Source organism: Schistocerca americana, chromosome 1, assembly GCF_021461395.2.
Source record: "Schistocerca americana isolate TAMUIC-IGC-003095 chromosome 1, iqSchAmer2.1, whole genome shotgun sequence".
Taxonomy (NCBI): domain Eukaryota; kingdom Metazoa; phylum Arthropoda; class Insecta; order Orthoptera; family Acrididae; genus Schistocerca; species Schistocerca americana.
The window spans coordinates 777862824-777886803 of NC_060119.1; the positions used below are offsets into that span (position 1 = coordinate 777862824).

The 23980-nt window shown below is 43.7% G+C and overlaps 1 protein-coding gene across 1 annotated transcript in view; it reads left to right on the top strand.

The window, feature by feature from the left end:
- LOC124594154 (otoferlin-like) overlaps positions 1 to 21083 on the top strand; it is a 171566-nt gene extending 150483 nt beyond the window's left edge. The window contains exons 16-18 of the mRNA XM_047132512.1: positions 5066 to 5301; positions 12120 to 12289; positions 20979 to 21083. Of these exons, the coding sequence (XP_046988468.1) occupies positions 5066 to 5301; positions 12120 to 12289; positions 20979 to 21083 (511 nt within the window). The remainder of the gene's footprint in view (positions 1 to 5065; positions 5302 to 12119; positions 12290 to 20978) is intronic.
- Positions 21084 to 23980: the final 2897 nt, after the last annotated feature.

Here is a 23980-nt window from a genome sequence, read left to right on the forward strand (position 1 = left end):
TTCGGTTCATTTTTAAATATTTTTCTCTTCATTCCCGCAACTACCCTTATCTCAATGACTACACTTTTTCCTAACGCTGTTATTATTTATAGCTATAAAGCTGCGAAAGTTTCGCACGGGTGCCCTGTTCACAATTAATGCTGAGGTGACTGACTCCGGGGAAATTGTTGTAATATCACGGATAAACTTAACACCATATGATATAAGCATGTTTTTTTCAATTGACAAGAGGGTACTTGCCTATTAAGGTTGCATTTGCGACCACTATAAAAAAGCCACTGGGAAAAACGCTTCAAAGAGCAGGATTACATTTACGAAATCCCGTCTTTATTCGCATTTTCAAGAGAAAATAAATTAACTGAGATTTGTGTATACCTTTAAAAAATTGAAAACAAATAGTACAGGAAGATTACATTCTTACTTTATTTTTCGTTTATACCGATGTATTATAATGGTCTGTAAAGAATTTTGTTCAAAATTCTGTGCATCGAAATGTAAATACAAGGACGTGTCATAAATTCATTATTATTTGACATCGTTCGTTTAGTTATTAAAGATGTTTTCTCTCCCTGCTCAACTAACTTTATCTCAATGACTACACTTATTCCAGATACTGTTATGATTTCCAACTATTAAACTGCGAAAGTTTCGCGTGGGTCCCCTGCTCTTAGTTCGTGTGGAAGATGCAGGCTTATGCAATCGAATGACTCGTGTGGAGACATTCTATATTTTACGAGGCCCACGAGAAAGATAGGCGCCGCGCGGGATTAGCCTAATGGTCTCAGGCGCTGCAGTCGTGGACTGTGCGGCTGGTCCTGGCGGAGGTTCGAGTCTTCCCTCGGGCATGGGTTTGTCCTTAGGATAATTTAGGTTAAGGGTGTACGGAGCGCCCTATGCCTACAATGTTAAATTGAGCTAAAAGTTAGGAACATTTTCTCATTCGTTATTTGGACGATACTCTCCATTTTTTCACAGAACGCAGAGATATGTTCTGCTTTTATGCTGAATTATTAATTTTGAAAAAATAATGTATAGTTTTTCAGATATTTTATTTTTTGTAAATGTTGAAAATAGTTATACATTTTAACAAGTATTTTAAAATTTACGTCCATTAATACAAAATAATTCCACATATCTTTTAACTCAGATATATTAGAAGCTCTTAAGGAACAACTACAGAAAATTTCATCTTTCTACTATAAATAGGCCCTGAGAAAATGTGCCTTATACACAAAAAAACTAAAGTTACAGGAAATTAGCTTCAAAGTTTTTACTTCAGTACAAGCCTGCTCCATAGCTTGTATCATCAGAATCGTCCAACAGCTTCCTCCTGATGGCTCTGCTATGCTGTCTAGCCATCTTTGAATATACTTTTATGGCAATATCTGAAGACCTGAGCCGTTCCTTGTCCAAGCAAAGCATAGCTGCGGCAGTTCGTAGTCCTACACAGAGCCCCAACTTCTGCAGAACTTTGCACTTTGTTATATTGCCCTGATTGAATAATGAAACAGCATCATAAACGCCAAAGTGAAGTGTGTTTATACCCACAAACACAGTTTTAGGTAGTCTATTCCATATCACATGGTTCACACACTCATTTGGATTTTGAGTCCGGCCATGAAGACATTTCTTTAGTAGACTAATATCTGCGAGGTCTCGGAATATTGGTTTTATTTAATCTATTATGGCAGGTGGCAGGTGATGAGGGTGATTGTATTGTTTCTTAGTTACCTTGCCTCTGTTGTACTTGCACCAACTATCGTCTCCTTTTGGACATAGCCCATGTTGGGGATTCTCATTGTTTGAAGCTGTATGAAAAAACAGAGCCCAGACTGCTCTTCTCATTAATTCTGCATCTGCTGTATTCTGTCTTATTGCTAGACCATAGCTCTTCTGAATATGATCTATCGTAGCATCCGTCAGTCTATTTTTCCCATCTAAAGTTTTTCCATCGCTCAATTTCTTGCCTTTCATGCTAGCCTTGAGCTGTCAAAGTCTTGATCCCATCCTTTTCTGAACATGGCCAACACACTCCAGTTTGGAAATTTTCACATCGTTACCATAGGGTCTCAGTTCCTCAATTTCTTTGAAAGCCTTTGAGTCACCATCTCCAAGATAATTTATGTATCTAACGTTGTACCATTTTACTGAGCGTTGATAAATACTTCTTACACCAGCAACTTCCATACCACTACTTGACCCATAGTAATTTGCCATGCACTCCTCTTCATGTTTAGTTTTCATTTTCTCCTTGCATCTGCAATGCTTGGAAAGTATTGCCACATCAACTACCTTACCAGTGTCCACACTTGTAGCTGTTACTACACCATTCAGAGATGTGTGGCCTCTCTTCTGCCAGCTTCCATCAAAAGCTATGGACAAGTCTCTGCTATTATTATTTTCAACAACTGCTTCCTCAACAGCATCTTTCAAGTTTTCCTGTGCCACATCTTCTACAGCAGAGCCTATTGCAATTATGTGTTTGTTAAATTTTGAAGGTGGAGGAGGGAGGTTCATCACACCACACAACATGGCACCTGCAGCCCTGCCCTTTCCTATACACCGTAATCCATAAACCAGTCTAATGTTTATATCGTATAGTTTACCTGTATCTGCAGTAACATGTGAGGAATTGAAGAAAGTAACACTGTGTTTGCAATAACTGCACATCAACTCTAATTCACAAGCAAGTCCTACATGTAAGTTTGTTTTCAATGAAACACCACATTTTCCACATTGTTTTCAGCACACATTGTTCTCCAAAACGTCTGATAATAAAGAGACGTTAATTACCTCATATTTTGTAGTCCCAGCATTTAGTTTCTTGTATTCTTCTTCAATTCCAGCTAGTTTTCTTCTTGAAGCACTTTCCGGTGTAGTGGCAGCAGCATCACTCAATGTATCACTACCAGTGTTGATGTTAGTCGCTACTGGGACATCAGATACTGATGAAGATGAATCAGACGAATTTTTAGTACACTTTACTTTCTTGCGCCAATGTACACGCTTTCTAAATACCTTCAGACTAGGTCTTGGCATGTTGAAGGAAAGAAAACTCAATGACTTCTCCACATACGACTTTCACAACAATGACATGGATGTACTCACAAAGGAAACAATACAAATGGTGCAGAATCTATTGTCAACTGTCTAACAGTGTAGCCAACAGAAAAGCTAACTCTCTTGTGCTCAATTATATCTCTGGCAAGGCTGTCTATATCAGGTATATTTCGCGTCTCATATAGAAGGTGCGGAACATCGTGTGTCGAAATTATTTTAAAAAATTATTTAAAATAGTTCTATTCACGTCATCCAAATATTTTATACGGTATTAAACGGGAGAGTCTAAATTTTTCTAAAATGCATTGACCCAAAAATCGATTTTTTCATCATAAAACTCATTCCGTATACCCTTAAGTAGTATGTAAGCTTAGGGACTGATGACCTTAGCAGTTAAGTTCCACAAGATTTCTCACACATTTGAACATTTTTTGAAGAAAGATAGGCCGGAGCGCGTACGTCACAGCCCATGATCCTGTAGATCTAACGGCTGACAGCAGCCATCTCTGGAGGGGGGCGAGTAACCATTTGAGACGAGTTAATGATTCTTAACTGCGCGTTTCAATGGATGCAAGCTCTCTACAGCACACGACAAAGTTAAGATCTTTCGTGGGTACCTTTTCAATTACATGTTGATTTCCCGTGGGCTCTCCACGGGGCTGAGCTTCCGCGAAGTGTGGCGGGCAAGCTGAATAGTGTGGCATAACAACTTCGTTGCGGGACCCGTATTTCTTGTGGGCAAGCCGCGTACAGGACTTATACTAGATGGATGCAATGGAAATTTTCTACTACCAAAATGCTTTCGTAACATTACTCATTCTAGGTTACAACTGAAAGTCAATTTGTAACCTTCTATTAGTACTATATGAGATTGATACTTCAGTAACATTGCTGTAAATTAAATAAATATTTATCAAGTAGCTTTGTGGAAATGTGAGCTATTAACTCGTTTCTTAATCATTTAAGGCGAATAAAAACAACAGATCAATTCCTGTATGCCCGTCTGACCTGTTAAAATTAATCAAATCTGTGTTTGAATCACAATGTAAAAAGTCACACTAGATAAAATTGTTGTTGTTGTTGTTGTGGTCTTCAGTCCTGAGACTGGTTTGATGCAGCTCTCCATGCTACTCTATCCTGTGCAAGCTTCTTCATCTCCCAGTACTTACTGCAACCTACATTCTTCTGAATATTCTTAGTGTATTCATCTCTTGGTCTCCCTCTACGATTTTTACCCTCCACGCTGCCCTCCAATGCTAAATTTGTGATCCATTGATTCCTCAGAACATGCTCTACCAACCGGTCCCTTCTTCTTGTCAAGTTGTGCCACAAACTCCTCTTCTCCCCAATTCTATTCAATACCTCCTCATTGGTTACGTGATCCACCCATCTAATCTTCAGCATTCTTCTGTAGCACCACATTTCGAAAGCTTAACCATACAGGAAAGCTGCATGCCCTCGGGAAAAATTACGGCTGTAGTTTTCCCTTGCTTTCAGCCGTTTGCAGTACCAGCATAGCAAGGCCGTTTTGGTTAGTGTTACAAGGCCAGATCAGTCAATCATCCAGACTGTTGCCCCTGCAACTACTGAAAAGGCTGCTGCCCCTCTTCAGGAACCACGCGTTTGTCTGGCCTCTCAACAGATACCCCTCCGTTGTGGTTGCACCTACGGTACGGCCATCTGTATCGCTGAGCCACTCAAGCCTCCCCACCAACGGCAAGGTCCATGGTTCAAGCTTTCCGATTTGCCCCTCCCCCCCCCCCCCCGCCTCCCCATCTTCTCCCCGAAAAATAATGCTGTGTGCGAGTCTGCTCAGGACCCCATTACTTTATTCAAGGTGTACACAATATGCAGCATAGTCGTGTCGTGTTGCCCAACAGCTGCAAAGGTCAGGCAAAAGTCGCATACGCACTCACGGGCGTCGCCGTGGACCACCTACTGCCATTCTTAAACTACCCAAGTTACATGCTGCAGTGACGATTTTCTATGTGTGAACGCTGTCCAGGTGGGTGCCGGAGCAGCAGCCGCAGTCGACGGACGTGCACTACCGGTCGTTGAACGGCGAGGCGATGTTCAACTGGCGGTTCGTGTTCCCGCTGTGCTACCTGCCGGGCGAGCGCCGGCTGCTGGTGCAGCAGCGCTCCGGACCGATGCTGGGCCGCTCCACCCGACGCACGGCGCCGCCCCGGCTGCACCTCCAGGTCTGGGACAACGACCACTTCTCGCCCGACGACTTCCTCGGTGCGTCACGACAAGTAGCAGCGCCTCACATTGAGAATACAAATGATTTAACAACAGCTCTTAGAACGGCAGCGCAATGAGAGGAGACAGATTTTGGCACAACAGAACAGATGGATCACCATGAATTCCCTCCAGAGGTCAAATGTTACAGGTATGGACATTAGGGTTGTACACAGAAACATTGTCAGGAGAGGCAGCTATTAAACTCAAACAGAAATGCTTTTACTTTTAGAAAGCAGTCATGATAGACCATAACATTCCACAGGTCAGTGGACAGACAGAATGCTGCTTAGAGGACTTGGTGAGTGATGTGGAACAGAGGTTTCTTGTCAACACGGGGGTGAATGCGTCCATATCAGCCTGAATCTGGTGAGCAGGAGAAGACTTACCGCACCGTGATATAAGTTACATCTATTCGGCAATAACAGTGTTGCGTCATTGATTATAACAGTATCGGATTTTACTATTGGGAAAACTAAGTTTATGGAGCCAATGAAATTTTACCAAATGTGGGTAAAGGGCATTCAGTGATTCTTGTGCTTAGTTTCTTGACAAACTGCATGCTAGGACTGATTTTGGCAAGCATATATGGTTCCAGTTAGCATAGATAAATCTGACAGAGATTATGTTAGCGTGTCAAAAGGTGTAGTGGCAACCCCTCTGGAAGTATTAGAGGAAGAAGCCTTTGATAGGTTGAGTCTGGGTATAAGCCATAAGCAAATTGTTAATACAACAGCATTATGCGAGAAGGTGGGTTACTTGTATTCTCATGTGCCTGTAAAACAGCGTAGGTCACTTTTGTTTGCAGTAGTGATAGAAAGCATACATAGCACTACATTTCTGATGGGAAGTAAACTCTATGATATATAGTCTGTATAAAGAAACGTATAAAGAAGCGATGACTAAGTCACAATAGGTACAAAACACAGCATAGTGCAATAGATAAAGATATCCTAATTTAACGCACTTGACTGTCAAAATGACTATACGTAAATCTTCCAATCACTACTGTAGCAGAATCAAATCGCAAAATGTCTGAAGAAACCCAAACAAAAAGCCCAAGGTCACATACAGGGGCCAATATTCAGCGATATGACAGGAACGATAGTTCGAAGCAAAAAGTCTGGGGAACATGGGCTCTAAAGTGCATATCTTAAGAGGTATGAACGATTGTTCGTCACTAATGTGAAACCCATCTCCTCTACCGAACAAGTTGCTCATAGCTCTTGAGGTATACGGTTTACAGCCCATGTCCACCCGACGATTTTTCTTTCCTTTTGTCCATAATACATCCTCCCAAACTACAGAAAACAAAAATCTTGTAGTGTAAGAGATTTGTTTCTCAATATTGAATGTGAATAAGTGGTCATAGCTCTCCCGGTATGAATTTTAGAGCCAATGTGTATCAGACTTCCTTGCTTCGAATGATACTACCTGTTATATCCGTGAATGTGGACCATTCCTTATCCTGAAAAGCTATCAGTGGCGCCAAAGACTCACAGATCACGTACGATCTGAAATTGAGGGTAGAGAAGCAAAACCACCGATGCTGAACTCTGTTTACAAATGTTCCTTTACGAAGGAAGGTACAGGAGTACTTCAACAGTTTAATCCTCAGTTTACAAAAAGTCAATCCCAGTAGCTACAAAGTAATTATTATTTGCTTGTATCGAGATATTTTTGCCAACAATCTTACTTATAATCAGAAACGTGTTTTTATAGATTACATTTGTACTTATGTGTATGTGGAGATGACGTTCATACGGGATCCTCGGGCCAAATGTGAGCTTTCTGTTGTGACATATTGTTATTATAATCGCATAGCTCCAATCCCTATTCACAAAAAATTGTTGGTGTCGACGTCTCACACAAACAGCTGAAATCCCTAAAACTGAACAAATCTCCAGGGCCCAATGGAATCTCTTCCAGATTCCATACAGAATCTGCGACTGCATTAGCTCTTCTTTTAACCTTACTATACCGTACACTGCCAAACTTCAAAACGAAAATCTCGACCAGTTCTCTGAAGGAACGACAGATCACATCCGTGTGGTAGAAGAGATCCATGAAACTATCATCGAACATCTTTGGCATCCGTCTGCTGTAGTATCTCAGACCAAATTCTGAGTACAAACGTTGTGAGGTACTTCGAACAGAACGACCTTCTCCATGGGAATGAGAATTAGTTTTGCAAAGATCGATCATGCGAAACCCAATCCGCACTTTTCTCACACGACATACTGAAAGCTGCGTATCGGAGCAGTCAGATATCTGCAGTATGTCTTAACTTCCGGATAGCTTTTTACCCAGTACCACACCTAGACTTACTATCGAAATTACGGACATTTGAAATAGTAAACGAAAATTGTAGATATCTTGCTAGAGCCGACGAAGCGTGTTCTGTCGTATGGAATCACCAACAGATGTGGAAGTAACGTCTGGCGTGTATTAGGGAAATGCATTTGGATTTTTCCTGTTCCTGTTGCATGTTAATAGCCTCTTAGATAAGATAAATAATAAACTGAAATGCCACAATGATCTACAATGAAATACCTTCTGGGAAAAGGTCACAAAAATATTCATTAATGCGTTGATAAGATTTGAAGGTTGTGCAAAGATTGAGAATTTGCCTAAAATGTTCAGAAATGTCAAACAGTGGACTTCAGAAAATGAAAGTAATCTAAGATCCTGTGACTACAACATAAAGCAATTATGATACAATCGGTCAGTTTACTCAAATATCTGAGTGCAGAAATCTGTACGGATATGAAATGGAACGATTACAAAGGCTCAGACGTACGTAAAATAGGGATAGTCTGTGGCTCATTCGTAGGATACTAGGACAATGTCGTCGGTATATGAAGGATTTTTGTTACAAAACAAGGTTGCTTCTTCAATTGATGAACGAAGAGATCGCGTTGTTGAAACTAGAAGTCTAAGGGTACCAGTTACTTAATGATGGCCCCTATTTCTTCTTCACATGCGGTCAGTTTCCTCACGCTCGTTGGTGAACGTGCCTGAAGATGGCGTACAGAAACTGGTCGCATAAATAAAGTACGGCTGAAGTTATTTTCAGTATTACACTTTACAACCTATAATAATTTTTGGGACCCATACCAAATAGGACTAATAGTGAATACTTAAGGTATACAAAGAAGAGCAGGACTAGTGGTAACATGTTTGTTTGATCCATAGAAGAGTGACACGCAGGTATTGAAAAACCTGAAATGGCAGATGCTTGATGATATACGCGACTATCCCGTAAAAGTCTATCTACAAAGTGTAAAGAACCAGCCTTAAGTGAGGAACCTAGAGATATGCTGCAATCTCCTACGTATCGATCTCTTAGGTATCGTGAGGATTATACTAATTACAACGCGCACAGATGCGTTTGTGCAATCATTCTTGCGCGCTCCATACGCGAATCAAACGGGGAGGAGTCCTAATAACTGATGAAATCGGAAGTACCTTTTGCCTTACACTTCGCCATTGACCGTAAGGTCCGTCTGTTGATGCATATTATAAAGTCGAACATTATGATATTCCCATCATCTTCTCGTAAGGAATGAGAAATTTTTCAGCAAACACGACTCATTTGAAACACAGCTTTTTATTTGAAAAACAATATCATAAGAGTAGGAGACACAGTTAAATTGATAAATTGCGTCGTCTCAGATACCCAAAAGGCTTTGTGTGCTGGACCCCAGTGACAAACTGCGTGCCTTGAGATACTCTACCTCATAAAAAGTATTCGGACACCTATTTGCGGACATTAATATTGGATGTATCCATCCTTCGCCTTGTGTCACAGCCTGAACTCTATTGGGGATACTACCAATGAGATGTCCGAATTCCTGTCGAGGAATTGTAGCCCATTCTTCCTCAAGAGCCGAAGCCAGAGATGATAGTGATGGTGGACGCTACGGTTTGGGATGAAGTCAGCGTTCTAACAAATCGCAGAGGTCTTCCGTTTGGTATGGACTCTTGGCAACTCCCTATGCACAGTCCTTGTACAAACTGGACTGCCGGTAGCACTTTGGAGATTACGAGTGATTTCTTTTGCTGATTTTATGGAATATTTTACAACCATCCTCCGCAATGTTCGACTGTCCCTGTTCATCAATAAATGAGGTCCGCATGATCTTTGTTTAGCTGCGGTTGTTTCTTCGTTTTGTAACTTGACAATTACATCACCAACAGTCGACCAGGGCAGCTTTAGGAGGATTGAAATGACTCAGATGGAAGATGGATTTGTTGCTCAGATGACATCCGTTCACTAGTTCACTTTCTAAGTCGCTGAGCTCTCTTGCCGCGCGGGATTAGCCGAGCGGTCTAGGGCGCTGCTGTCATGGACTACGCGGCTGATCCCGGCGGAGGTTCGAGTCCTCCCTCGGGCATGGGTGCGTGTGTTTGTCCTTAGGATAATTTAGATTAAGTAGTGTGTAAGCTTAGTGAGTGATGACCTTAGCAGTTAGGTCCCATAAGGTTTCGCACACATTTGAATATTTTTTTGCTGAGCTCTCCTGAGGGTTCCTTTCTGTTGTTATTGCTTCTCTACTGACATCGCAGTGTTCCCCGCCTCCATGTATTTTGGTGGGTCCGCCTCTTGTTATATTTACTGGTCATTTCATAATTAGACACGGATGTCCGGATATTTTTGATCAGCTAATGTATGTGTGACTTGCTTGAAGCATGCTTCCATTTTACAGCAGAAACCAGGCGCAGGAGAGTGTTTGTTCTGTGGCTGAGGACAAGATTTTATCCCGTCCGTTCTTTTTCGAAACATCGGGTACGGAACGTATTTTACGCAAATACTCACTTATCGTATCACACGGCGTCAGACAGGAAGGTTCCAAGAAGATAGGTGCTGACCACCTTTTATTACGAATGACTAAATGAACTGCGTCAGCTTCCGTATATTGATTCAATACTCAGTCAAGGGTAGACTTGTAGCTTTTTAGTGGTGCTACACCGTAGTCGCTAATGAAGCTTACAGCAGTTACGGTTTACAGACGTATTTCATATATTCAGCACAGTTCGGGACAGTGGCAGTAAATGTGTGATAATGCCAGTATTTTGCCGTCTCTTATAATTAAGCCGGCCGAAGTGGCCGTGCGGTTAAAGGCGCTGCAGTCTGGAACCGCAAGACCGCTACGGTCGCAGGTTCGAATCCTGCCTCGGGCATGGATGTTTGTGATGTCCTTAGGTTAATTAGGTTTAACTAGTTCTAAGTTCTAGGGGACTAATGACCTCAGCAGTTGAGTCCCATAGTGCTCAGAGCCATTTCTTATAATTAAATATTCCGTATTTTACGAACACGGAAATTAATTACCATACGAGTACCAAACTTGGTAGCATTAATGTCCAGAGTATGCGGTGCATGGTTTCCATGCGTCACAGCGCCGCCGTCAAGTTCTAACTGTGGCCACCAGGTGCCAAGATCAGTCATCGTGATTTATAGTCCCACACACCTGACCAGTCGCAGTGCACTTGTAGACGTGTCGACATGAGCTTGGACAAAAGGAGCAGGGTATTACTGGTGAAGTTCTACTATCAACACAACAGTAGTACTACAGCTGTACTTCGAAAATATCCCCGGCTGAAAGGATTGCGGAAGGATGCTCTTTCTCCACCTGTTGTGCGGAGCATGCTGAAGAAGTTCCAATCAACTGGAGAACTGGGCGTCGCTCTGGGAAGAGACCAACGACCGGTTGCACCACAGGTGGTTGATGAAATCGCTGTTGCTCGTGCTGTGTCACGACATCGAACATCGTGTGGTCCACTGTACGAAAAGTGCTTCGACCCATTCTCAAATGGTACCCATACAAGATCCATTCGTACAGCAGCTTGCACCACAGGACGCACAAAAACGTGTTGACTTCGCTCTCTACTTTTTCGCAAGGATTGAAGTTGACGAGGGTTGGCTCTGGGCCATCCTATGGACAGAATTAGCTCATTTTTCTCTGACAGGTGAGCTGAACATACAGAATTACTGAGTGTGGGGATCTTCATCTCCAATCACTGTGCATGAAGTTTCTCTGTATGGTGAGCGTGTCACCGTATGGTGTGGCTTCACGGCTACATTCATCATTGGCCCATTCTTTTTTGAACAGGTTGGCGCTCAAGGACCAAAGAAGTGCAGGATGACTGTCTAGAGTTACTGCGATATGCTTCGCCAGCATGTCATATCTGCTCTACAGGATAGAGACGCATTGAACTCAACACTTTTCATGCAAGATGTGCCCCCACCGCAAATCGCTCTTGAGGTTCGCCTGTTTCTCCGAAACATATTTGGAAACGATCGAATCATCAGCCGATCGTTTCTTATTGCTTGGCATGCACGATCACCTAGTCACTCCCTGTGGGTTGTGGGTCTAGCTGAAGGACAGGGTTTACAAGGAGAAGATTTACACGTGTGCTGACCTGAAGCGCAGCGTATTAAGAGAGGTCGCCAGCATACCGACGGACATGCCTCATTCTGCTGTGCAGAATGCAGTCCTGCCCTTTCAGACTCTTCTGGACACTGATGGCCGCCACATTGCGCCCCTTGTGTGGCAGTAATGGTATCGGTAGGTAATGGTACGATGTACCTTTCAGCACATTAAAAGTGTTTCAATTGAACTGATTCTGCACTATTTCTCTTCCGCACGTCCTTGGCATTAACGCTACCAAGATTGGTACTCGTACGGTAATTAGTTTCCGTATTATAATGTGTTAAATAGGGAAATTTTAATTATAACCACCTGGTACGTATGTAACTTCACGTAAGTTAGTCAGCGTTTAGCAACGTGTCTGAAGAGTGTGGCGTGTGGCGGCAGGCGCGGTGACGCTGAACCTGTGGCAGCTGCCTGTGGGCGCCCCCTCTGCCAAGCAGTGCTCGCTGGCCATGCTGGAGCGCGGCGCGCCCACCGTCAACCTGTTCAGAGAGCGCAGGGCGCACGGCTGGTGGCCCTTCAGGACACGCGAGGAAAACGAGTACAAAATCGCCGTAAGTCTACCGTACAACACGCTTCAAATGTATGCAACTGCTTTTCCTCTTCCAGTTTATGGAATTCTTTCTTAGTTAACATTCAGATTTTTATTCGTTCACAGTGTTTCGCGACTCTGAAGATCCGTGCTGGCCTCAAAGACTGCATCCAATAAATGCGTTTGTGCGCTTTATTTATCCATATATCCTTGAGATTCAACAGCAGTAGATCTCTTTGGACTTAAACATCCGCTGCTTGTCGGATATGCCAAGCAGAAGTGTTCTCTCTGGGCTTTCCATCTCGCAGCTATATGATCGAAGGTGTTCAGTAATCAAGAGACATGTGTTGTACTTCGAAATCTTTTCAGTACCATGTCAGGTTCTAGCATCACTTTTCAGCGTTTTGGTAATGTTTTTATTTCGCCAGTAAGTCGCATACAAACAAAGGTCATCCTCTAGATTCTCGAGCAGAAATTGTTATTTCTTACCGTCTGCTTCTGTTGTACTGAAGGCCTCAGTCCCATATGGTAGCAGTAGAACTGCTATGTGCGTTATGCAGGGTGAACATCGATAAATCTCACAAACTGCAGAGACGGATTCCTGATTGGAAATGGAGGGATAAAGGTCCTGTGAATACGTGCCCGGAAATGCATCGTTGCCACGGTACACGGCGCTGACGAATGACAGTTCCTCTGACGACGTGCTGTGTGTTCCTTGTGTGCTGCAGGCAGTGTGGTTGACGCAGCGTACTGTAAGCAGCAGGATGGTCCGTTATTCATGTTGGGAACAAGTAGAGATGGTGTTTGTGTACGGCGAAGCAGATGGAAACGGTCGAGAGGCAGCACGACTGTACCAAAACAAGTACCCTCGTAGAAATCAACTACATCACACAACATTTCAAGCCCTTTTTGGGCATTTCGGTGATCATGTGTACTTTCAAACAGATGATCGCTCAGGGAGGACCAGGTTCTACAAGATACTGAGACGAACCCCAGTACAAACTCTAGGCAAGTGGCCTGTCTTTCAGTTTGACTTTCGAACACAGTCCTCTCGAGAGTCATGTGCAATTTAATAATAATGAACTGCTGGAAGGTCTAAATAACAATAACTTGCCTACAAATATTATGTAACATTGACAAGGACTATGATTTGGTGGTCCATGAAATTAAACTTGGAAACTAAAACATTACAGCATCAACAGCATTGCTGTAGCGTGGGTGGAATCTTCCGTCTCAACAGTAAGCGAAGGGTCACACTGCATAAAAAATTACGATGTTCTACACGGTTGATAATTACATTCACACCTGTTCGTAATGTACGTAAGTTGCCTTTGAGTGCGTTAAATGTTTGTTCAAACACTGAAATGTTTGCTCGTTAGGGAAGCACACTAATCAACGGCTCAAGCTTAACAGCACGGATGGTAGTTGAACAGACTTACAAGTGACTGACAACGAAGTTTTGGGTTCTAATTTCAAATAAACGAAAACGACATACTGGTAGCTGGAACTGACATGAATGATAACACATTAAACGATATCTATGGATAACAAGATGTCAACGCATAGAAAAGGAAATGAAAAAGCCCAGTTGAACAAAATATGTAGTTAGAAATATATCTCGATGCGTAGACTTGAAGACGCTTTTTTGCATACTTTTTCTTCTTTTTTTTCGGGGATAATTCCTCTGCAGATACAGTAAACAAAATACAACTTCAGTAAAAATGAGCAGCTAAAATACTGTGTGAGTCATGTAAGACGATATATCGTACAATCCTCTTTAAATGTGTAGGTATTCACACGCACATTTTTAATGCACCACTTGTGTTATCGGATTCCCTTCACCTTTTTGTTGTACAAAAGTGAAAGCAGTAGATGTTGCAAAATATACTGACGTTCATCCAACAAATACACCGTGGTATAAATTAACAAGCTGGTGTCAATTCGTGTAAGACAAAATGAAATGGGGTGCGGTAAATTTTAACAGGCCGCCGTGACTTTAAACAGATAACCTATGCAATATTCGCCCGTGCAGGGCGTCGCTAACTTTCGTACTAGTAGGGAGTCCCCGATTTGTTGGATACTGGGAAAGGTGAGAGAATATTACAGCTCTAATAAGAAAGAACAAAGTGTAACCAAATATTGATATTTTCTAAAATTAGAATTAAGCAAAAACGATATTTAGCCGGGTGCGGGCGCCTCTGGTTCGCCGCGCTTACCCAGCGAAAGAGACAGCGTGCGTGTCTGAGCGAGATTGCTGGAATCTGATCAAGCCGATGAACATCGGAACTGCTACTAACAATAAGGCGGTAAATGCCTGCAGCATGGCGCGTGTGCGACGGTGACGAAGCTGCTGCTGCTGGTAGGCCTCGGAGCTCAAACTGAAAGGGTGGGAAGTGGCGACGGCCTGATCTTTTACGGCTTTGCTGTAAGATTCCGACTTGAAAGTAGAGCCACTGCTGTCCCGGATCTGTCACCTGCAGTACAAATTTTAACTCATTTCTTCTCCTTCGATCATTATCGTACATTGCTTATTACTTTCCACAACAATCTTTCTCAGTTTGCGGGTGGCCATGGGAAGGTATTTTCGTGTTACAGTTTACGTAAAGTACGGTAAAAACACGTAAAATTAGATAACTTGGCTAATATAGGGGACAGTCTCGAAACACTCGTCCTGTACTGAAAAGGAAAATGATACCACACATATTTCCCAGTACTCTGACTCCTTAATGATATTTGTTGTTATTAATCAAAATAATTTTCCGTTCAATTGTGATTTATACAGCCATAATACAATAGAGGAAAGAAATTGCACTTAAATTTTACTACGTTGTCTAGGGTTTTGTTTTCTGCTGGGGATGTCTTTAAGAATCTTTCATCCAAAATAAAGCAAGAAATTATGGACGCCTATAAATACCAAATAAAAACATATCATATTAAACTCTGTAACAAATAATGTAATTACGTTGATTAAATGATCTAAGATCTCTGTTCGCAGCATTACAAATAGGTGTGCACATTGTGAACAAGCGTCTATTCTTCTAACATTCCGATAACAGTCTCCTTCTTGAATATTAATATCGCTGTATTGAAATTATGGTAGTAGAGTGTACAAACAACAGCTATTAAATGTTATTGAGGAAGAAGTAGCTTTTTAAGAAGTGTTCACTCTTCCATGAATTACTAGGTTAAGGTCAGCCTGAGTAAGCACAGTTGACAGTTTACACCAATTTAACAGAAACTTACGTATTTATAGAATTAACAAACGGTACGTTGTATAAGATGTGGCCGAAACATGGCTAGTTCTCCGACGGCTGATACAACTCATCTTTCCTGCTGGAGTTTGGACATAGTCGACACTGAAGCATATGTGTAATTGTCTGATTTTTCCATATTCACACTTGACGTTGTCTTTTTTTATCTTAGCCTCATCTTGACAAATTAAACCAAGACGTACCCCCTTCTGACCACAATCTATTCAAGAGCTTCCATATCGGTCATGCCTTATCATATAACCTGGTCATACAAATTGAGATACTATTTCTCAGCCAGAAGGAACAGAGTCCTTAGGTTTCTGCAGTTGTAACTTGGCTATTTCATCTGTGGTTATGAGTATGTTTGATGTTCTGACACAGCTCTTCCTACATTTCAGTCTTTGCTAGTGCATTACTCTTCGAACCTAAAATGGATATTGTCTGCGAGGTTGTAAAGCCACACTGTTGGAGTAGATTTTAAAACAGCCTATTATAAGTCTACATGAGTCGTTGACTTCTACATCAACTTGTTTGGCGTGACTTGAGTTACACCAAATATGAGAGGCGTACTCTGCAGCGGAATAACGCAGTATGACTGCAGCAGTTCGAATTGTTTCGTCTTGACAACCATGTTGTGTACTAGCTAGTTTCTGAGGAGCTTGTTTTCTGGCGCAGACTTTAAAATTCGTTTCCGTGAAATGCTTCTTGTATGTAAGAGATCTGTCGAGTGTCACTCTCAGATATTTTGGTGCCTCACATAATTCATGTGCTCCCCTTCCCGATTTCTCAAATAGAATGCACATATTTGTGTTTTAGATGGATGTGTTTTAAACTGGTTTGCTCTGTAGTATCTTGACAGTACTTCAGGAGCATCAGTAAATGTGATTTCCAAATATTCAAAATGTGTGTTCTATGTTGCAACAGAGAGATCATCGGCACATAACGAAGACCTGGTGTTGCTCATTTGTGTACATATTGACCTGGACAGAGAACTGTACACTTCCTTGACGGAGAACAATCTTATGTAACCTCCATCGGCCGTACTATTCTTGAAACTCGAAGTAGAACCTACGATTGTGAAGAAGAATAGCGATGAATCTGGTTAGGCTGAGGTCCTTTGTCAGGTTATGGAGCTTAGTTAACACTTGCTAATGGTTGATGTCGTAGTAAACTAATAATAAATCGACAGATACCACTCCATTCACCTTACGAGATTCTAAACCATCTTCTATGAAATGTGTGGAATTTAGGAGTTTGCTTGTGAAACTTTTCTCAGGACGAAATACAGCTCACTGAGGTATAAGAAAGGAGTCAATTGCAGGCAGCAGACAATTTAAGATCAGTCTTATCTTTCAAGCTGTTTGTAGAGGTGTCAAAGTAACGCAGCTAGTCTAACGTTTTCGGGCTATCCCCGTCTTTGCCATTTTTTATGAGGGCAACTACTCGGCTCTTCCACTACATCTTTGGAAATTGGTAACATACAGTTGTTGAACAGCTGGAGCATTCATTTCTTTGTTGTTAGGTCAAAATACTTAACCTGATCTGTTCAAATAGCATCCAAGCCAGCTGTTTCTCCATTTTCAATCTGTTTGGTAGCCATCTCCAGTTCAGTCGCGCACAATGTTATTCTAAGATTATCACTCCTCTTTTGGACTTTCATACTGATTTGTAAATATTCCCCTCTGTCCAGAGTACTGAAGTTTCTTCTGCATAATACGTCCTACGAAATGCGACGAATGATTGAATGGACCAATATGTGAGTCAATATTAAATCCCCAGCTTTCAGCATGGAGCTCTACGCTGACCCTCTGGAGAGGGCAGTCACTTCTGTCTTCTCAGTACTGATATTCAGGCCAGCTATGATAGCATTTTGGCCAGATATCTCACTTCCTCAACCACCTCAGTTTCCGACTCCGAGAGGCCTGCAACGACGTACGCATCTATTGAAATATAGGTTTTGATGTACAGATTAATAGATTTCGCATTCATTTGTCAGTTACTGTTGCAAGTACAATTATAAAATAACATCTAATATACGCTCTAAAAGGAGTTTAACAGTAAGTTTTATAAGGAAACATCTAGTTCCGAAATTAACCTTTTCTGAAATTAGCCTTTATCTAAGAGATTACTACCATTTGCAGGAATGAAGATGGTTTATTTTCCACGTTTAGTTTACTCGGTTTTGCACCACTGATCTCGAGGTGTGCCCTGGTGAATCAGTTATTGCAGCGTTGACCAGAACTATCTTAAAGAGTTAAAGCAAATGTTTGTCTCACTTTCTAGGTTCTTCATTCCCTTGTCAAGTTATAATACCTTTAATTTACAAAACATAAATTGTGTTGAACAGAACTTCTGTTGTTTATGACTGTCCATTAAGCGTTAAATTCTGAGAGTTCCTTCTAGCGTGTGTCAGGGAAATCCCCCTAGCGTTTGCCAGGGAAATACCGTACAGTATTAACCAGTTGCTTGCTTCAGAAATGAATACTGCATGAAGAATTTTTGAATCCTGTGGGGATAAATAGCAGGCGGTGCCTAAGTAGTTTTTACTCGAGCCAGATAATACCGGTATGCTTTTTTTTTATTTTTCCATTTGTTCCTTCCCTGATGTGGGTTTCGCTACTTGCCACGTCCGTTTGCAGGGTGACTTTGAGTCTCCTCGCAGTGTTCCTATTTTCTTCAGTGTATCTCTGCTCTCAGAAACAGTGCTGATACCTGGAAACTTCATTGTTAGCGCCAGTGAGCTCTAGGAAACAGAAGGCAGTTCGTACAAAACTCGAAGTTGTGATCAAGCGCAATAGAACTGAGGAGCTGGTTAGACACTGGACTCGCATTCGGAAGGACGACGGTTCAATCCCGCGTCCGGCCATCCTGATTTAGGTTTTCCGTGATTTCCCTAAATCACTCCAGGCAAATGCCGGGATGGTTCCTCTGAAAGGGCACGGCCGACTTCCTTCCCCATCCTTCCCTATTCCGATGAGACCGATGACCACGCTGTCTGGTCTCCTTCCCCAAACCAACCAACCAACCAACCAACCAACTGAGGAGCGGCAGGTGGTGCAGAGCTTGCCCACCAACGAGCACGATCACAATATACCGTAATAAAGAGGGACGAGTTCATTTACAGGTTTTTCAATCAGACGGAATATGTAGGTGCATCGGGTCAGTTTAAAATGTCTGTATACGAATAAAGTCGCACTGAGAAGAGACAGGAGAAAAAGGAGTTTAATAGGAAAACAGCCGGTTGGAATGAAGGAACAGGCATCAACTCATTCCGTATTAGCTGAATTGCGTTTTAGAATAGAAACACTAGATGTGTTGCGAGATGTACAGTCAGGAACGTGAGGAACATATTGTTGATGGCGGTAGCACTAGAGTCACGAGAGTTGCAAAATGTAGCAAGCAGTGGAGAATTAAGAAAAAGTTTAAGTACACACGAAAGTATGTATATCAGTTATGGACCTATGTGAGACTGTTTTTCCGTAATTCTTGAGTAGTGTGCCGATTAACATGACGTCATTATCTCAGTGTCTATACTTTCGCGTGCCGCCTCTGTGCGCTGACAGATTGCGGGATCAATTCTTTCCACGCTATTAGGTAGTTTTCAAGCTGTAGGAAAAGTATGGAAACTAGAGAATAATCACTCTTAAATGTTTGTAACAGAGTGGTATCAATGTATGGTATCAGTGTAACTGAAATGTTGTTGGTTAAAGAGCGATATTTTCCTCTCTCCATTCTTTCCTATTATTGCAGATTCAGTACTACAACGGTGTAGGAGGTGTAGTAGCACCCATTCTTGAAGGAATGTCTTTTAGAGCCAAATATAAAGAACATATGTTGTTGTGTCGGTATGTAATCGTACGAAGTTTTATACACACATCAAAAAAAGTTTTGCATCACCCCGGTTCCCAGAACTCCTGAAGATAGGCGTTGACGGTGGATACTGTGTCACAGACACAGTTCCTTTGACTGTTCAGAGATGTCACTAAACCCGTCTAAAGATGTAAAGCACCATGCATGAGCAGTGGCTCTTGGAATGGAGGGGATCCGACAGCCGGTGAGTTCCAGTCATTCCACCATGAAAGGGGTACACGGCTCGTGTTGTCTGTAGTTCAACCATGCCTAGACGGTCAATATCGCGGTTCGATCGCGTCCGCATTGTTACTTTGTGCCAGGAAGGGCTCTCAACAAGGGAAGTGTCCAGGAGTCTCGGAGTGAACCAAAGCGATGTTGTTCGGACATGGAGGAGATACAGAGAGACAGGAACTGTCAATGGCATGCCTCGCTCAGGCCGCCCAAGGGCTACTACCTACGGATTATGGCTGCGAAGAACCCTGACAGCAACTCCTCCATGTTGAATAATGGTTTTTGTGCAGCCACAGGACGTCGTATTACAACTCAAAGTGTGCGCAATAGGCTGCATGATGTGCAACTTCACTCCTGACGTCCATGGCGAGGTCCATCTTTGCAACCACGACACCATGCAGCATGGTAGAGAAGGCCCAAACAACAAGCCGAATGGACCGCTCAGGATTGGCATCCCGTTCTCTTCACTGATGAGTATCGCATATGCCTTCAACCAGACAATCGTCGGAGACGTGCTTGGAGGCAACCCGGTCAGGCTGAACGCCTTAGACACACTGTCCAGCGAGTGCAGCAAGGTGGAGGTTCTCTGCTGTTTCTGAGTGGTATTACGTGGGGCCGACGTACGCCGCTGGTTGTCATGGAAGGCGCCGTAGCAGCTGTACCATACGTGAATGCCATTCTCCAACGGATAGTGCAACCATATCAGCAGCATATTGGTGAGGGATTCGTCTTTATGGACGACAATTAGCACCACCATCGTGCACATCTTGTGAATGACTTTCTTCAGGTTAACGACATCGCTCGACTAGAGTGGTCAGCATGTTCTCAGACATGAACTCTATCGAACATGCCTGGGATAGATTGAAAAGGGCTGATCATCGACGACGTGACCCACCAGTCACTCTCAGGGATCTACGCCGAATCGTCGTTGAGGAATGGGACAATCTGGACCAACAGTGTCTCGGTGAATTTGTGGATAGTATGCCACGACGAATCAATGCAAGTGCTACTGGGTATTAGAGGTACCGCTGTGTACAGAAATCTGGACCACCACCTCTGAATGGTAGACCAACATGCAATGTGTGGTTTTCATGAGCAATAAAAAGGGCGGAAATGATGTTTACGTTGATCACTATTCCAATTTTCCGTACAGGCTCCGGAACTCTCCGAACCGAAGTGATGCAAAACTTTTTTGATGTGTGTATAAATCTGTACGGTTTATTCAGTTACAAAATGTTGTCAAACTGTTCCTAAGTAGAACATTCCACTTTTATAATATATTTTCGTTCCAAATATTTATAGTATATGATGTTAACGATACTTTTACCACGAGTTTTTACCAGTAGAAAAGATGTACATCTATGGTCACTGTTGTAGGGCAAAGTGGAGCTGGTACTGGAGGTGCTGACCAGCTTGGAGGCGGAAGCGAGGCCTGCCGGCAAGGGCCGACAAGAACCGGACGCGCTCGAGAAGCCCAAGTGAGTTACCGTATCAGCAGCGGCTCCTGGCTGCGCACACAGCCTCTCAAACACGGTAACACACTCACGCTACCAACTAAACTAGACAATACTGCTTCCATCGATGCTGTGGATGGAAGAGTCCAGCGAGCCACGTGTCCACAATACCTCGAGGCTTTGTTTTGCACGTCGTTGTACCAGTCTAGAGCAGGACGGCAATGCACTCCAAACAGGCGCCTTTGATCGCGTCCAGATCGCGGTTGCCCGACGCATGCGGTACTCCATCTTCGATGTCGTCTAGGCACCGCACGTCCATGTACCAGTGCTTTATGCACGTATTGTGAATACCTCGACGAGGTGAGAACCCCCCTGACACAGTCAAGTGCCGTGACAGAGAACGCGTGGAGTGGTGGTAGCCGTCCAGTATCGTGGATTCAATAGATGGACGGGCCACAATGCATATATCACCCACCATTTCATAAGACGAAAACAGTGACAGGCGACCAATCATATCATCCAAATCCATCTTTTTTTGTCTGAGAGAAGCGTCAATAAATTTGAAAGTAAATTCTTAACCGCGGGATGCTATAAAACTTTAATACAATGTGGTTGTACGTTTGTAAGAACTTATAAGGTTTAGAATGATATTTTCACTCTGCAGAGGAGTGTGCACTGATATGAAACTTCCTGGCAGACTAAAACTGTGTGCCGGACCGAGACTCGAACTCGGGACCTTTGCCTTTCGCGGGCAAGTGCTCTACCCACTGAGCTACCTAAGCACGACTCACGCCACGTCCTCACAGCTTTACTACCGCCAGTTTGGAAGGTAGGAGGCGAGGTACTGGCGGAAGTAAAGCTGTGAGCACGGGGCGTGAGTCATGCTTGGGTAGCCCAGTTGGTACAGTCTGCCTTCGGCGGTGCTACGGCACGGACGTCTGTTTACGTCCCTGCCTGAGAAGTACGCGCTCGCGCAGTTGTTTACCTCTTCCGCGTACTCGCGCGTTTAGACGACTCGATATAGAATGGCACATGCATACCGAAAGTCGACTCTCAAGATTAGTTTTTCGAATGAATATGCGAGACCGAAAGCCTACGAAATAGAAAGGTTCCTACGAGACGAAGTTAAACTTGACTACAACGAACTTATCGGAATCCACCTCTCCATAGTGAGCAGTGTCGTTTACGTCAAGCTGATTAACGATGCAGTATGTGACAGAATCATCCGAGATACTAAACATGGACTCAAATTTCGTCACTCTGATGGACATGTTTGAGAAGTAACTATTGATCACGCAGGACTGGGCTTACGAAACACACGTATTTTCGAACTTCCCTTCGAGGTTCCGTCTGACTTGGTTCAAATGGCTCTGAGCACTATGGGACTCAACTGCTGAGGTCATTAGTCCCCTAGAAATTAGAACTAGGTAAACCTAACTAACCTAAGGACATCACAAACATCCATGCCCGAGGCAGGATTCGAACCTGTGACCGTAGCGGTCTCGCGGTTCCAGACTGCAGCGCCTTTAACCGCACGGCCACTTCGGCCGGCGTCTGACTTGGTCGTTGACGCCTTACGCCCATATGGAAGAGTGCTTAGCCACGTTGAGGAAAAATGGTCCAACTTCACGACTTACTCCGTTCTCAATGGGGTGCGTCAAATCAGAATACAACTGACACAACATGCACCCTCGCACTTGTTCATCGGCGGATGTAGAGCTATATTCATCTACGATGGACAACCCAAAACATGCTCAGGCTGCGGGAAAGAGGGCCACGTCCATTCCCAATGTATGCAGCGGAGGATAGTGCAAGTTCCAAACGGCGAACCCGTGCCTCCGTCCACGTTGATGCCGCTGCCACTAACGTATGCGGACGCATTTCGAACAGATCCCATCCCGAAGAATGACCAGCTACAGAATCCTGAGAGTTTACGGCAACCGACTGCAGCATAGACCGCCTCCAGTGACGAAACGAGTCACAATTCTGCCGCTCCGGCGCCGACGACGCCCTTAACCGAGCGGAAAGGATCGGTAGGAGGTATGGAAATTGATCCTGCGGTTGTGCCGACAGCTGCTTTCGTCCCTGACCACCGGGAGTCACTTCCGCACTCGGATACGGAGGCGCACACGCGCAAACAACGATCGCCGAAGCGCCACAAGAAACGACGGCTGGCGCCATCTGACACCTGCTTACTGCAGTCCACGTCAGACGGACTTGGGTGTAACGTCGATACAGTGCATCCGGATGCGCAACGGGAGGTTCTACCTCCCACACAGCAGTACGACGCGAATCATGCTAGACAGGGGTTGAACACAGCCACACCGGACGGAAAGCCCACGGAAGGTGTCCCTCCACCTACCGGAGCAACGCCGCCGCCTTCGGTCAGCCCGGCCGGAGAAACACGATGGGAGCTGGACCTCTAGCACAGGAACTGGGCCGACGAATCCGATACTGACCCACAGACCGACGACGCACCCGCAATGGCGAGTGCTGCGTCCACCGGATGTTAACCACGCAGAAGATGCAGACTGACGCACAGACAGCATGTCACCGAGCAGCAGCACACAAATTAACATAAGCGTTCATGTGCGCTTTACGCGCTGAGGAGCAGCGGCAGGCATATCGAACAGCCTATATTAATATTAATACGATCAGAACGCCTGTCAAATTGCAATTATTACGAGACATGTTGCATGCGTCAGACGTCGACATCGTTCTGCTGCAGGAAGTATGTGTTGAGGGCTTCCCCAACCTCTATGAGTACGATACATACATTACACCTGCTACCGACGGCGGCAGTGGAACAGCGATACTTCTACGTAGCGGCATAGTAGCCGAGGACGTGGTGTACCTGCCGTCAGCGCGAGGACTGGCGCTCACAGTGCTGGGAGTACAGGTCGTTAACATTTACGCACCGTCGTG